At 46.2% G+C, this 15,514-nt stretch overlaps 1 protein-coding gene across 2 annotated transcripts in view; it reads left to right on the forward strand.

Moving 5' to 3' along the window:
- Nucleotides 1–15,514, forward strand: part of Jazf1 (JAZF zinc finger 1) — a 303,749-nt gene that overhangs the window by 244,404 nt on the left and 43,831 nt on the right. For both annotated transcript variants that reach the window (XM_028758364.1, XM_028758365.1), the window contains exon 3: nt 9,475–9,671. In XM_028758364.1, the coding sequence (XP_028614197.1) occupies nt 9,475–9,671 (197 nt within the window). The remainder of the gene's footprint in view (nt 1–9,474; nt 9,672–15,514) is intronic.

Here is a 15,514-nt window from a genome sequence, read left to right on the forward strand (position 1 = left end):
GAAGGAGGGAGGGAGGGAGGGAGGGAGAGAGAGAGAGAGAGAGAGAGAGAGAGAGAGAGAGAGAGAGAGAGGCAGAAAGGAAGATGGGTTTATGGGTATCCAGACAGAAAAGGCTTCTGCCTTCTCTATTCATCCTTCCTCCACTCGCTTTCTTTTCTTTTCTTTTCTTTTCCTTTCTTTTCTTTTCTTTTCTTTTCTTCTTTCTCTTCTGCCTTACCAGCAGAATTGGCTGCAAGATCTGACAGGACATAGGCATGCTTTTGTCGCCACTTATTTTGTAACAATTGTCTTGGAGCCAAAGACCTCTCCACCCAGGCCAGACAGAAACTGTAAAGATGCAATGCCTCTCCGTGTAGGAAACTTGTTGGTATTATTATTGTGATTAAAGCTGGTCCCTCCCAAAGGATGCCAATGGATGTGAGTCCTGGAGAACGCACTCACGTGCACACACACATGCACACACATGCATACATGCATGCGTGCACCCTGTGGGGCAGCAGGTCCCTGCAGTGGAGCAGCTTCCTCTTGCTGCTGCCCTTGGTTTACTATTTTTTTTTTGTTAACATTGTAATGCAGGAAGCTTCTAAAAGTTTTACTATTTTTAAAATTACCTGTACATGTGTATGGGCTTCTGCACAGTGAACGCAGTGCCCAAGGAGTCCAGAACATCAGATCCCTGGAGCAGGAGTCCTAGGCATTTGTGAGCAGCCTGAAATCAGTATATGCACTCCTGACTACTGAGCCCTCTCTCCAGCCCTAATGACAGCATCGAAAGCTGCCTAGTTCAGTTGCTGGTGCAGTTTTATAAAGCTTGCCAGTCTCCCCGGGAGCTTCAGATCAAGTAAAGGAGGACTCCGGGATGAAAACAAATAGGATTATTATTCAGAGCATTGCTAAACCATTCTGAAATTGGCTTTACTTAGGTATTCAAGCTTTCTCTCTATTGAAATGACTTGCTAGGTCCCCAGGTCACAAGAAAAGACCACTCTGCTCATGAGGAGCAGAGACAGATCGTAATCCCACTTGCCGATCACTTCATGTGTGACTGGCCAGTCCTGTTACCCACTGTGCTAACACCAGCAGACCCACTCCTGGCTGTACCAGTAACTGTGAACCAGGACGCCATCATCACATGGAGACCTGCCGCGGCTGGATCTCTCACACAGAGACAGACCACTCATGTTCGTGGGCTGAAATGCACCTGCTGTTCCCACCAGCTTCCCAGAACCTTAGGTGCAGTGTCCCGTGTGGTGCTCTGCAGACTCACTGGCTCTGTGGTGTCCTTGGTGGGCACGAAGTCTTAGTCTGGGAATGAGCTCCTGGGTCCAAGAGTACTTACAGCAGCACAGAGCTTCTGTAGGAAGCTCTTCCCAAAGTCCCAAAGGCATCCTAGGTTGCTCAGGATTTGCTTTTTATGGCAGTGCTCATGGGGCCACTAGGAAGACTAAACAAAGCTTAGAACTTGAAGCGAAACACAGCAGCCTCAATGCTTTCTGAGGGGTTGGAGATGAGGGCGTCAGAGCCTTGAGTACCCTACAAACCCCTTCAGTGGAAGAAGAAAGATTGTAATCTGAAACTCCGTTTCCCTCTCCTAGCTGCAGGAAACATCCCGTGGTGTCCTGCTGGTAGGGCACCCCAACAATGTGATTCATCTCCAGAACCAAGGCAGAGAAACCAAGAGGATGGTGTGTTTATAGACGGCCCAGTGCATTGTTTCTAACGAGAGGACTGAGCCCTTTGGACTTCAGCCACTGTCACTGCCTCCACCATGCTGCCTGGGAGTGCAGCTTATGGGGTCAGCAGAACCCGGCAGGCTACCTGGTGCCTCAGCTCAGGCCAGATTGTTGGTGGAGCTGTCAGTGACAAAGTTCTTGTGAGCTTAGATTTCCAGTGCTGGTGTTGTTCACATCTGTTGTGAACCAGGAACCTGACCCTTGTCAAGCACAAAGTATCAATGCTGTTGCAAGGGCTTTGTGTGTGTTGACTCGTTTCTTATACCTCTTGGGTTAGCCCTGTTATCGTCAGCATTTACAGATGGGAAAACTGAGGCACAGAGGGGTTAAGTAGATTGTCTAGAGTCACACAGCTAAGTAGCATAGATCAGAGAATTGAACATAGACAGTCTTCTTCCAAAGTCTGCCCCAACTGCTACGCTAATATATTCAAACCCCAGGCCATAGCCTGTTACTACATAAAGTTACGTGGGTGTAAACTGAGCTTTGTGGACCACAACTGTAATCCCAGCACTCAGGAGGCCGAGGCAAGACAACTGAAAGTACATGCTCAGCTACACAGTGAGACCATGTCAAAAAGAATGGGAAAGAAAAGGAACCCATGTAATGGCCATACGCATGTTTATTAAATGAAATAACAAAGGTAAAGATCAGAGTATCTCACACGTTGCAGAGAATATTTTATTGAAATTTCTGTTTCTAATGTTTATATAAAATGTGTTATCCTGGGCTGGAGACATGGCACTGCTGCTCTTGCAGAGGACCCTCATCTGATAGTCTGCACCCATGTGATGGTTCCCCACTGTCTATAACTACAGTCCTGAGAAACAATGTCTTCTGACCCCTGAGAATACCAGGCATGTACATCACATGGCGCATATACACACATGCAGGAAAAACACGTAAAATAAAATGAACAATTCCAATTTAACAAAACACTTAAAATATATTATCCATGACTAGGTAAGTTTCATAATTCGTGATTTTCCAGATTTCATGAAGATATTGAAGCGCCAATACTAAATCCCATATGTTATGTGGTGTTCCTGGCAAGGTTGCAGTCTAGCATGTCACTGCGTACACAGTTGAAGCCAGTGAACACTTCCACCCTCAGGAGAAAGTGAATGAGTGGCCTTGGACAGAGTCAAGCTTCATCTTGGGTGCTGTCCTTTATATTCCCAGACTTCAGAGCTGGAGGTTTCAGAGCCCAGGCTGTGCCTGTGTCCTGGGTGTGTGCAGCTGGATGGGGGTGTCAGAACCCAGGCTGTGCCTGTGTCCTGGGTGTGTGCAGCTGGATGGGGGTTTCAGAGCCCAGGCTGTGGCTGTGTCCTAGGTGTGTGCAGCGGGATGGGATACATTTCTGATCAGAGATTGAGGCCAAGATGAGGCATGAATAGAGTGAGCTGTTCTGATGCTCGAGGTGTTGCTTCCTGAGCCAGACTGAGGAGACCCAAGTACAGCCCTGCATTGCAGCAGCCAGGAGAACCGGGGCAGCAGCCAGGAGAACCGGGGCAGCAGCCAGGAGAACCAGGGCTGGGGGACCTGGGACTCTGCATGGACACATCTCATACCAGGGCAGCTCCTGACCGTGTGCCATTCAGACTCCCCACCCTCTCAAAAAAACCCAGTTCTTTTCAGATTTTTCCAAGAAATACTAAAGTTTTTAGTGTTCTATCTTAGGGCCTCCAGTGTCACTGAAAGCCAAGATACCCTCCCAGAACCCCTGGAGAACACAGGATTCTCTCGCTTTGGCGAGAGAATGAGATGGCAGTGGCGTGTTTGCCCAGGTTTCAGAGAAGACTATAAATTTCCCAAGTTTGTGGTTGCAACTGGTCTCCCTGGAGCAGCAGTTGACTTACATTCCTAGGCCATGCTTAACCTGCCAGCCCAAGTGAGCATTGTGGTCTACAGACTTAAAAGGTTTATAACGGAGTCTTGAAAATTTACTTAAGAAATATGTACTTCCCCTCACAATAACAAATATTACTACAAATGACTGTGTTAAATTATGGTCACTTAGACATTTCTGATCTGTAGGAAAATTAAAATTAATCTTACAGCAGCTTCAGTTTCAAAATCAAAACATGGCTTTGCTGACCGCAGACTTCCAGGCTGTTAGTCAACAGGAGATGAAGTCTCCAGTGACTACTTTTTCTTTTAAAAACATTTAATTTCTCTATGTGTAAAAAATATATATATTAGAAAGAAAAACCCTAAAAAACTACTGTATTTGGATCTGGGTAATATGTCTCTTGGGAAAACAAGTTATAAAAGAAACTTCAAAGTTTCTGGTAATTTTGAACACATGAGTCGTAATTTTATTATTCTTTAAACCATGTGAGTAAACTCATTTACTCATTTGCCTGTATCCCATAATTTAAAAATCATTTTAAAATGTTACAAATTCATAGTAGATGTGCTGAGATATATTTCTTTTTATAATGTTACAAAGAAAAGGAAGTGTTTCCAGTCTCTCCCTCCTCCCTTCCTAGTTCCTTCCGTGAGTAAGCAAGGAGCCCGATTTGAATGGGTTTTTTTTTTTCCACATTAAAAATAAGACTACAGCCGGGCAGTGGTGGCACACGCCTTTAATCCCAGAACTTAGGAGGCAGAGGCATGTGGGTTTCTGAGTTCAAGGCCAGCTTGGTCTACAGAGTGATTTCCAGGACAGCCAAGGCTACACAGAGAAACCCTGTCTCGGAAAAAAAAAAAAAAAAAAGACTACAAGTCTATTGACTAATACTTAGTAGCTAATTCTTGATGAGGAAAAATGTCCTGACTGGTAACATTTGCCCATTTCTGTGGTGTAAATATCCCCAATTTCTCAGTTCCCAGCAACCACTGTAATGCTACTGAATACAGATACTGACACAGCATTAATGTCAGTAACCTTGAGGTCATAGATCATAATAAAATGCAGTAGGATAATTAAGAACCAATGAACCTCTGTTTTTAATAATTTTATTTAATAAGCTTACACAATTTAACACTTAATAGTAGCTGTATTTAACGGCCAGTTTATAAAGTTCCTGAAGTGAAGTGACTTGCCCTCCCAAGCCGGTATCATCAGCCTCGGTGCTGCAGCTGGCTCCACAGCAAGGCTGAAGGAAGTGGACAGAGGATGTGGCCAGTCTTCTCCAGATTAGGCCCACTCAGGCAAGGCCTCCAGGAGCCTGACAGCCCTACTGCAGCAACTGGCTGAAACCTAAAGGACACACTTCCTGACCACCCTACCATGTCCCATCCCACTTACCACCTGTAAGCTCCAGAGGCGTCTCCTCGAGCACCCCCAGACCAAAACCCTCTGAGAACTGTGGGGCACACACAGCTTTAAAGCACAAGCCGGCATGCAGTTTTCTGTAGTCCGCTGATTCAGAATCAAGACTTTACTGGCTTTTGTACCTGATCAGCCACTCGCCAATCCCAGTGACCTGGAACAGGTCATCCCACCACATGAGGGGCGAGTGTACAGGACCGGTTGTGTGACTTGACCAGTCTCTCTTCCAGTTCTGAGTTTCTCCTGTCTCCTGTGATTACTGGCGGCCTCACAAATAGTGTCAGCCCCCTGAGGAAGGCAGCTGAGACCAGAGAAATGTGACCTCCTTGGCTTCTCTCAGCTACAGAACGGGAGTGTTTCCAGCCAAATAGTGGAGTGGGCCTGTCTGTGGGATGCCAGGGTGTGCTCGCAGGAGCTGGCCCCTGGTCAGAGCTACATCACTACGCCTTCAGTTCTTGACTACAACCACTCTGACTTATCCCATTCTCTTCTAAGTGGCATCCCCAGGTGGTCCCTCATTTTGGGGGAACATGCCCACCTTTTGACTTAAAGCCTTAGAATTTAATAAGTCTCAGGTCTGCATATAGAGAAAGACTTAGGAGACCAACAAAAGAGGATTGTCAGTTTGAGACCAGCCCAAGCTCTATAGCAAGACACCCTTTCCCCAAAAGACAAGTGCCATCAAAGTCAATAAAGGGAAGAAGGAAGAAGAGGTAGGCCCACTGCGTTGGGAAACAGCCAGTTTAACCAGGGCTTGCATTGGTGTGACATTCCTGTGTGTGCATTTGTGTGTGTGTTACTGGAAGTACACTATGCAGCTGTGTGTTTTGTGTGTCAAGTTTTCTGTGACGTAAGGCTAGGGAAGACTGAAGGAGAGGAGGGTTGGCGGTGATGCCTGGTGGGTGTGTTTCATGTTTAGTTCAGTTTCATGAGTGCCATGTTCTCAACACCTAGAAAGTACTAGAAAAAAACAAGCCATGCCCGCTAGTGATGCACACCCCTTTAATCCCAGCACTTGAGAGACAGAGGCAGGCGGATCTCTGTGAGCTCAAGCCTACCCTGATGTACATACAGAATAAGTTCCAGGACAGGCAAAGCTACATAAAGAAACCCTGTCTCAAAACCTACTCCACCCGTCACAAAGCAAGCCAAAGATAAATTGTCGTCAGCAGCCTACCCTACCCGCATGGTGACTGTGACCGGGAAAGAAGATGCTGTGGCTACAGTTGCTTCATAGCTGAGTTAAGAAGGGCATTTACTTTTAAAGTTACCCTGACTTACTGACACCTTTGTCTTCTATTTTTATTTGTGAGATATTGATACATTTTAAACCAAAGAGAAAGTGCAGAGAACTCTCTCGTATTTTGGCCAGTTTCTACCTGACATGAAATATACCCTCTCCAGGCCCATTCCCATCAGCCACTCCCTGGGTGAGATTTCTGCTCACTCAAGTTCTTTTAGAACCAACTCAAAGAATGTGTCATTGAGCGAGGCTGACCAAGTACTAAGACACGGCACACCGTCGTTTTTTGTAGAATAGCAACTATGCGTCACTTGCTATATTCCAAGTGGATCGCCATATTCAGTCCTCACATAGACCTCTGCAGTAGGCTCCAGTCCACAATCCAGTGTGAATCTGCTGCAGGCCAGACAACAGGAATAGGAGCTGCCCTGCCCTTGGAGGCCCCGCCCACAGACAGTCAGCTCTTGCAACAGCCTAGACATGATACCTGCTGTCTCACAAGGACGATCATTTACAAAACTCTGGTATTCAGAGTACCAGACTTCCTATGAATATATACAGATAGTGATGTAAGGCAGGGCTTACAGCTATCACTTAAGAATATTGACATGTCAGCTTTGCAGGTTGCCAGTTAAACAAAGATCAAATTCTGTTGGGAGCAGCCTTGTTTATACTCTGAAGGCCTAAATCAGCCATAGGCCTAAGTCAGCCATACACGCCTGCTAACACAAAGTCTTGGTCTCTGTGAGAAAGCACTGGCCCTAGAATAGATAGCTATGGATCTTGTGGACGGATGGCCTTGGTGGAAAACTATCAGCCTGGATGAGAATAAGTAGTCATAGGTCTTGTGGATAGGTAGCCTTGGTGGATAGTACCAGCTTAGATAAGAACAAAAGAATCATAGACAGAGTCATAGTGAGCTGTTTCCTGCTTCTTCACCCAGGCAACACTCTGTTCTGGAAGATATCTGTACTCCCCCTGAGAACATCTGTGCTCCTGCATCATCCCCTACCCCACTTCCTGCCTCTATGTGTATATAACCCCTGTGTGAAAAAATTAAAATAGCCGTTTGATCAGACTATAGACAAGCCATGGTTCTCTGCATGCCCCTGTCCTCCAGTTCTCTCTTCCAGGTCTTCTGATCCAAGTTCAATGCCCCATGGGACTGGGACAAAATTCTCCCATAGAAAGAGAACAATGTATCTTTACTTGGAGCCGTTGCATGTTGAGCATCCCTCACCCCAAATGTTCCGAAATCTCTAAACTTCAGACCTTCCTATTAGCGATACTCAACTGATAGTGTTTATGCAAGTATTCTAAAATTCAGAACCCCTTTAAATCTTCTGGTCTCAAACACATCAGATAAGAGCTATCAAGCTTCAGTCACATTCTGCACAGAACAAGGCTACGGTTCAGAAGACTTATATTACTTTGTCTCAAGTCACACAGTCTGTAGCCCAGCAGGGTTTAACCCTGGCCCTTGTGACTCCAAATACCACCTTCCTAGCTAACGTACAAGTTATACCCTTTTTTTCTACCCATGAAATACTTATGTTTATCTTACCACATGAATTACCCACCACTGAGTACAATCGGTCTTCCTGGAAGAAGCTGTGTGGTTATATTATGGTTTTGTCCACTCCCCGGCACACAGCACACCCCAGTTTGAGACACTTAGCACTGGGCTAGTTAGTGGTTCTACTTGAAATAATAAAAGGAAACCACAGTCCATTGCCTTTTTCCCCCGAGCATCTATATTTTGAGTAGAAGTTTTGAGGGAGCCAGGAAAGCAGTTGAAGAACCGAAGAGCCAGCTTTTCACTTGAGAATGAGCCAGTTCGGGCTCCTGGGTGCAAACAGTCCTCACTGCACCAGGGTTCCCTCCTCAGTCACTGTTCCATAAGGATCCTCACCTTACAGCACTGAACCCAAGACCCTGGTCAGTGCGTAGCTCTGTTCCTGTACAGCTCAACGTAGAAAAGGCCATTTGTGTATCCGGATCTTGTTGCCTGGATCATTTAAGAAGTGGGCTATCTTTGTTCCAAATATAAAAGTAGGGATTTAAAGACCCCGGAATGGTACTGCTTGTTGTTTCATTGTGTGTGTAACTGACTCTAAGAAGCATCTGTTAACTTCCAAAATTTCACAGCATCGTGAAGAAAAACACCTAGGACTTGTGTAAGCAGCATGTTAAGCAGGTGTGGTGAGATGCCACAGTGAAGTACCATGTAGTTAGTTTACAGTGACTTCCATTGAACTGGTCAGACTGCAGCTGATGGGGGGACTTGAGAGGCACCTCTCGGCCTAGGTAGACATAAGTGTGTGTTATCACCTGTATGCTTTCATAGTCTGTAATCACTATGCTCATCGTGACAACGTCCAGAAATGGACAAAGTCTTCTGACAAAGTCTACCTGCCAATAATATAGAAAGTGTTTGGTTTTTAGGTAAAGACAACCATTTCCAGATTGCTGCACAGACTATAAGATGTTAGATTACATAAGAATAAGAGAACAGACATTGGGAAAATACCCTCAATGTCCAGACGAGCCACACAGGCCATAAGGCCTCCTTTCTGAGTAGGAAACTCAGAAGTTAAACAGGCCTGTGGACAGGGCGGGTTGATCCTCCTCACCCTGTTCTCAGGCCTCCTCTTGACTCTGCTTGGGCTGGTGAGCACAGGCATTCTGCAGCTGTTGGCCTAGCAGGGCTGGGCTGTGTGCTAAGACCTCAAGTAACCAGAAATTTCACTATGAGAGTCAGAGCAAAAAACATTTAAAGGGAACAGATAGACACGACTACAGCTCTTGAGCATCAGTCAGTAGTTTGAGCACTAAGTGCTACCACCCTTCATAAGAAGGAAGCTCCCAATTTGGGAATGCCCGGGGATTTAAGGATGGGCGGGTTTCCTCCAAGTGGGAGGAGAGAGAGAACCTCCCAAGAGAAAAGCTCTCTTGATACAGAAAGCCTCAGGGAAGGTACAAGGTTTCCTGGCAAAGATATGGCCCAATTTGGAGGAAACTCAAAAGCAACAAGCTGTAAGGTCGCTCCGTTACATAGGAAAAGGCAAGCTTTCGTGAGACTTGATGACCTACTGCCAGGCCCCGCCCCCTACCCCTCCCCTCCCCGCCCCGCCCCGCCCTCAAGGCAGAGCATCTATCAAACTCCACTGTCACGTGTCTTCTTCCAAGGCCTTGGCTAATCACTGCAACTCTCATTTCAGATTCATGACAGATGCTGCACGCCGGGAACAGGAATCCTTGAAGAAGAAGATCCAGCCGAAGCTTTCGCTAACCCTGTCCAGCTCGGTGTCTCGAGGGAATGTGTCCACTCCACCTCGCCACAGCAGCGGAAGCCTTACTCCCCCTGTGACCCCGCCCATCACTCCCTCCTCTTCATTCCGCAGCAGCACCCCAACAGGTGAGCCCCTTAGCTGAGGACTCAGAGACACAACGTGGATCCTTTAGTCACCCTTACGCTGTGTCTGGTCGTGTATTTGTTACCTGTAAGCCATTTAGGGTATGTGCCTGACTGTGTGATGTGTTTGTAGGTTTTTAAGACCTTAACATTATTGTGTGTGAACTGGCAACCTTGTTTAATCTGTTCATTTTTCTGCTTGGACAAGGGCGAGGCACCGGTTGATCCATACACAGTGGGGCACTGGGACATTTCTTATACTTGTTTCCCGCGTTTTGCTTATCCTTGAAATTTTTCTTAATTAAATGAGGAACAGAATCATATGCCTCCTACATGTTGGACACGTAGCTACAGAAGCAAGCAAGCCCCATCTCCATCGTAGACCTACCTGGTAGATGCCGGCGTCTCCCCAAGTGTGGCGATGAGTAAACACTGAAGTAGGGTCAGAGCTGAAGATACAAACACCAGCTTGATTCCTGCCTAAAGCGGACTGTGGGATGGGGGCTTGTGTGCCTGACAATTGAGTGTCTTAGCACATCTTTGCTGAGTGCATTTGTTGTCTGCAGCATCCTTCTGTCTCACCAGGTCAAGAGCATCTCAGAGAGCACTCAAGGCCCGGAGCTGCTCGTGTACTTCAAGGCAGGAGTGTGAAGCAGGGAATGGGGACTGGGAAGGTCCTTCTTTGTCTTATCTGAGAAGCAGATTCCCTCCTCTCCCATTGTAGGAACCCGGACTATCACTAATCAAAGAAGTACACATAAATACAGTGCTGTTATCATGAGTTGTGTCATCTAGAACTCAGTGACCTGAGCAGCTCCAGGTCAGCTGGCACCAGAAGAAGCTCATGGGAAGAGCAATGCAGTCATTAAAGGCATAGCTGGGGAGGAAGGTGTGTCACGGGAGAAGAGGGCAGGAAGTGTGTTTCACTGTACCATAGCCTCATGTGGGGGGCCCTGCATGCCCCACAGCAGGCAACACAGCCAGACAGAAGAAGAAGCTGAGGAGAGGCAGGGTCCAGGACACCATGGATCATGTTAGAGATTCTAAGAGATCCTAAGGTCGATCCTAAGAGAAAGATTACTCGGGATGGCACCAGCGCCCCTTTGGCATCGCCTCCCTGACTGAGACCTGCAGGTCCCATAGTCCCCTTGTTTCCTACCAGGGAAATGGCCAGAGTTTTACATCTCATTTATTAATTCACAAAATATTGGGGTAAGGGACTCCCCGGAGTCTGGAAAGATGCTAAGGTCAACAGAGTTAAAGGAGAGTCCTTAGTGTGGGGCTTAGTGTACAAGGCTACACCCTAAGGAAGACCCTGAAGAAGCCCCAGCTTTCCTGACTGAAATTAGGGGACTTTTCTGGAGGACTTTTATCTCATGATAGATGAACATCCTCAGTTCAGCCATGATTGAGCACTTCGAAGACAGGAAAGGTATAGCAACCCAGGGACTAGAATTTCTCTGAGCTTTTTATTCATAAATGCCATTACCCTAAGCAGGTCACAGAGTACTGGAGCTTACCAAATGTTAAAGGCTGGGTCAAAGGCTTGACATTGTTTCTACTTTTTGGGTCGTGGGGTATGGCCTCAGGAGGCCTTTGCATTCTATTTTGTGAACACTGGCTTTCAGAGTCTTCACGTGTTATCTACCATGTAAATCTGAAGAGTGGCAGACCTGGGTATGGAGAGTGCTGGGTCCTTTTCTCTGTGATCCCTATAGTAGTTATTCAGATGGGATATGAATTGTGGGAGCCAGCAGTCTCCAGCAGAATGTGTTTCATACTGGGGGTAATGTAGACTATGACTCATGGCCAACACCAGGTAAACAGGACTGCCCCAATTAGTAACAGCTCCCTGAGCCCTGTGAAAACCAGGACAGTTTGAAGTGAGAGTTTATTATTTTTCATGTAAGAATGTTTGCAAGCAATGGAATCATTTCTTTTTCTTTGGTCATAAAGAAATTTTTATGACACCCTGTCCATTTTAGCAATTTCCCACCAAAAGAATTAATTTATGTCGTGGGAAAGATGTATCCTTTTCAGTCTGTCAGGATCACCGTTAAGTTATTTGCTGCTCGAAGAACATTCTACATAAACATCAAAAATCAGCAGGGGAAATGGTTTCTTAAGCCCTTGGCCTGCACGGTTTTGGCTGTGGGTGTTTCCCCTGTTCTGAATGTTATTTTACCTGTAGTTAGGAGACCAGCCTTTCTGCTCGGCTCATATGCTTCTAGCCGTTTGCATTACCAGGTTATAAATAATATTCCACAGCTCCGCCTCCCAAGCCCACTCTTCCAGCTCCCACGTTCATTGTGCACTCCTGGGTTGGAAGTAGTGGTCACTTTGTAAACCATTTCATTTATAAATATTTTTAAGCTATGCTCTCTGAACAGCCTAGTTTTTCAATTGTTTTTTTTAGATGGTTTGGGCATTGACATTTGCTTTATAGTTTCTCAGGGAATCTGCCACCATGGGGACAGTGGGCATGGTGTGTCTCAGCAAGAGTGAACACTTCTGTTACACAGGCCCAAGTTGAAATTGTAGAGAGAGAGAAATATAAAGATGATGATTCAGCTCTCTGAAAACAAGGTGTCAGAATAATCCCATTGTTGTCCTTTAGAAATGGCAGTGCCAACAGTTCCTAAGGGGAGAGACAGATCACACTCATGTTTACTGTTCATGCTCACCGAGTTCTTTCTGTGTGGTTCTGTGCTCAGCACTCACCAGGCCCACGGAGTCGCCACTGCTGTCCCCACGTGTGGTGAAGGAGATCTGTGAGTGGCATTCTGCACTCCCATCCATGGCTGTCTTTTCAGAAATTGTGCTCTCTCTGGTTTGCCATGATGCCACAGTAACCAGTATTACACTGAGATCTTTAAAGCATCCGTTGCTGTTGTTGTTATTTTTAAGTCAGGGTCTTATCTAGGCTAGGCCAAACTCAATATGTAGCCAAGGCTGCCCTTGAATTCTTGATCCTCCTGCCTCTTCCCCCAGAGTGCTGGGATTATAAATGTACACCAGTGTTCCTTTGATATTGTTCCTGTAATGGCTGGTGTTCAGGAGTCTGGAAATTCTGCATTAGGACTTATTGTCTATGGCCCTCCTGAGATTTCTTTGCATTACATCGTGGGTGTGCGCTGTGTGCATTCGTGTGGGTGTGTGTTTGTGTGTATCAGAGGACAACTTTCAGGAGCCATTCTCTCTATTCTGTGGGTCCTGGGGATTGAACTTGGAGCGCCAGGTCAGGTGCAAGTGCCTAAGTGCCTTTACCTGTTGACCCATCTTGACAACTGTTGACCAACTTTTGATCTTTGTTTTGATTGAGGTATGAGTGTTTACAAACTGAAACTCCCTGTTTTGAGAGAATACAACACTCTCGGGAGGGCTTAAGAACCTCCATGCAGAAAGTTCTAGAAGAGTTGTTAAATGGCATCTGGACACAGGGCACTATCATCAGCTGTCGCAAACCTCGCCAGGATAACACAGGGAACCAGGTCAGAGGTCTCCGATGCACTGCTTTAGTGGCAGGGCCATGAACCAAAGTAGACTTGGGGTTTGTGTCAGCCTTGCCTTACACAGCAGACATCTCACAGCCATGCAGCTCAAAGGCAATAAAAGCAGAGGCTGTCCTCTGAAGCTGTTCTTACATTGTCTTTCACTGACCTTTTTAAAAAGACCGTCTTACCTCAGAGGTCACACAATTACTGCATACTATATTTTGGAGAATTATGAGGGGTATCTTGACAGATCTTATGATAGCCAAAGCCACCCTCAAACTCACTGTGTAGTTTAAGTCAACCTTAACTTCCTGATCCTCTTGCCTCAGCCTCCCAAATGCTGAGATCGCAGATGTGCACCTCCATGCCCAGCTGCTTAAAATTCTTATTAGACTTTCAGCTAGCAGGCCAGCCAGCCAGCCCAGTCAGCCAGCCAGCCCAGCCAGCCCAGCCAACCCAGCCAGCCAGCCAGCCAGCCAGCCAGCCCAGCCAGCCAGCCCAGCCAGCCAGCCAGCCAGCCAGCCCAGCCAGCCAGCTAGCCCAGCCAGCCATCTAACTTGATTCTGCCAGATTCAAAACACAAGGTATATAAAGGCACTGAAACTGCAGCTCACCCTCCCTGACCATCCCTCTCCCTACAGCACTCACCACCCACACCACTGGTTAGAGTCTAATGCGGTAAATCAAGGTTCTGTCTAAGGGTGAGCTGACTCCAGAGAACTAGGACTTGCACATTCATGATTACGAACAAGCCAGTTGTTAAAGTGACACTCAGAATTGGCCAGGCTGGTAGAGTTTATACAAATAAGCTTGTTAGGTGCGATGCGTCCTGACTTTACTGTCATATCTTTCAGTGTCTGAGTTCTCTGATCTGTTCTTAATTCACAGGGTCCTAGTCTAGATCGAATCTATAAAGAGACCTTAAACCTTCAGTGACCACCAGTTAATAAGGAGAAACCCGAGGTGTGCACAGCAGCCAATCACAGCAATGTCGTGGGTCCCCATCAATGGGATGGGAACGCCTTCACATTGCATTGTAAATTCAGGTAGTCAGTAAGATGGCTAATAGACTGGTATTACTGACTACTGAATTACAGAAACGTCTGTACTGTTTTAGTTTGCTTCCTATTCCTTATAGTAGGCTCTTTAATATTTCTTTATGGTGTTTTTACAGTAATTGTTCAAATGACAAAGATTTTTAAAATTTTTAAGTTTCTAAATCACAGCAAGTCATTTTTTAAAAGTACAATATTAGGCTAGTAAAATGGCTCAGCGGGTAAGGGTGCTTGTCACCCAGGTGGAAGACCTGTGTCCTATCCCAAATCCCACAGGATGGAAGGGAAGAACCACTTCTTGCAATTTGTCCTCTGACCTGCACACATACAGGATGACACATGCGACATCCCCCCACACATACACACAAGAGAAGAAACAAATGTACAGCAATTTTTTTAAAATAAGATATTAATTTTTCCTGAGGGTGAAAAAGGCTCTCTGATACAGACATGCAGAATGAGCTGATAGGAGTTTGCTTAAGGTATTTGGGAGTTCCTGTTGAGTAGAGGTGCAATGGATTCTTTTTTCATGCCTTTATTTTCAGAAATCAAAATAAAATTTCTGTAAGAGCAGAAAATCATAAAACACACACACACACACACACACACAACAAGCAGAAAAAGTCAAGGCCCAAGCCAGCTCAGCGCAGACTAACCAGCCCAAGAGTGCAGCCCAAGAGCAGACCCTGGGCTCCAGGGAGCTGCATAAAGAAGCCGCTTACCCTGTTTGACAGTGAGGTATGAGGAGACGTTTGCTGCCAACAGAAGTTGCTATCTATTACAAACATGGATACTCTAGTTTGGGCTAACAGGCCCTGTATTGAAGAGTGGACTGTCTGGATGGAGCCTAAGAAACCTTCCCTAAAATCCTCCTGTGGAGAAGTTGGGTTGGTCAGTCATTAAAGCGTCACTGTGTTGCTGGAGGAGCCAGAACCTCTATCCAGCCTGTTTGTGTTTGGAACCACTATAGACCCTTTCCTGGCTTGAGATGTGACTGTCAGCTTGTATACATTCTGCTGTGTCTTAGTCCTCTCTCTGTGTAGGAGACTAGAGGCCGTGTCGCCTGAGGATCTAGTCTTGCACAGCTGACTCTGGGCTCTGCCATCTGTTCTCTCCTGCATCCCTATCCTGGGGATAAAGCCTGGGGCCTCAGGCTTGACACACACCAGTCCTCCTACTGAGCCGCCCTGAGCCACACCCCTAGCTTGTGGCTAATGACTTTTAATGTCTTTCTTCTCAAAGTGTTAGAAGAGTAAAGAAGACAAAGAAATAGGGTTTCGTCCATTTCTATAACGAC

The sequence above is a fragment of the Grammomys surdaster genome, unplaced genomic scaffold (genome assembly GCF_004785775.1).
Source record: "Grammomys surdaster isolate TR1022 unplaced genomic scaffold, NIH_TR_1.0 126197, whole genome shotgun sequence".
Lineage (NCBI taxonomy): Eukaryota > Metazoa > Chordata > Mammalia > Rodentia > Muridae > Grammomys > Grammomys surdaster.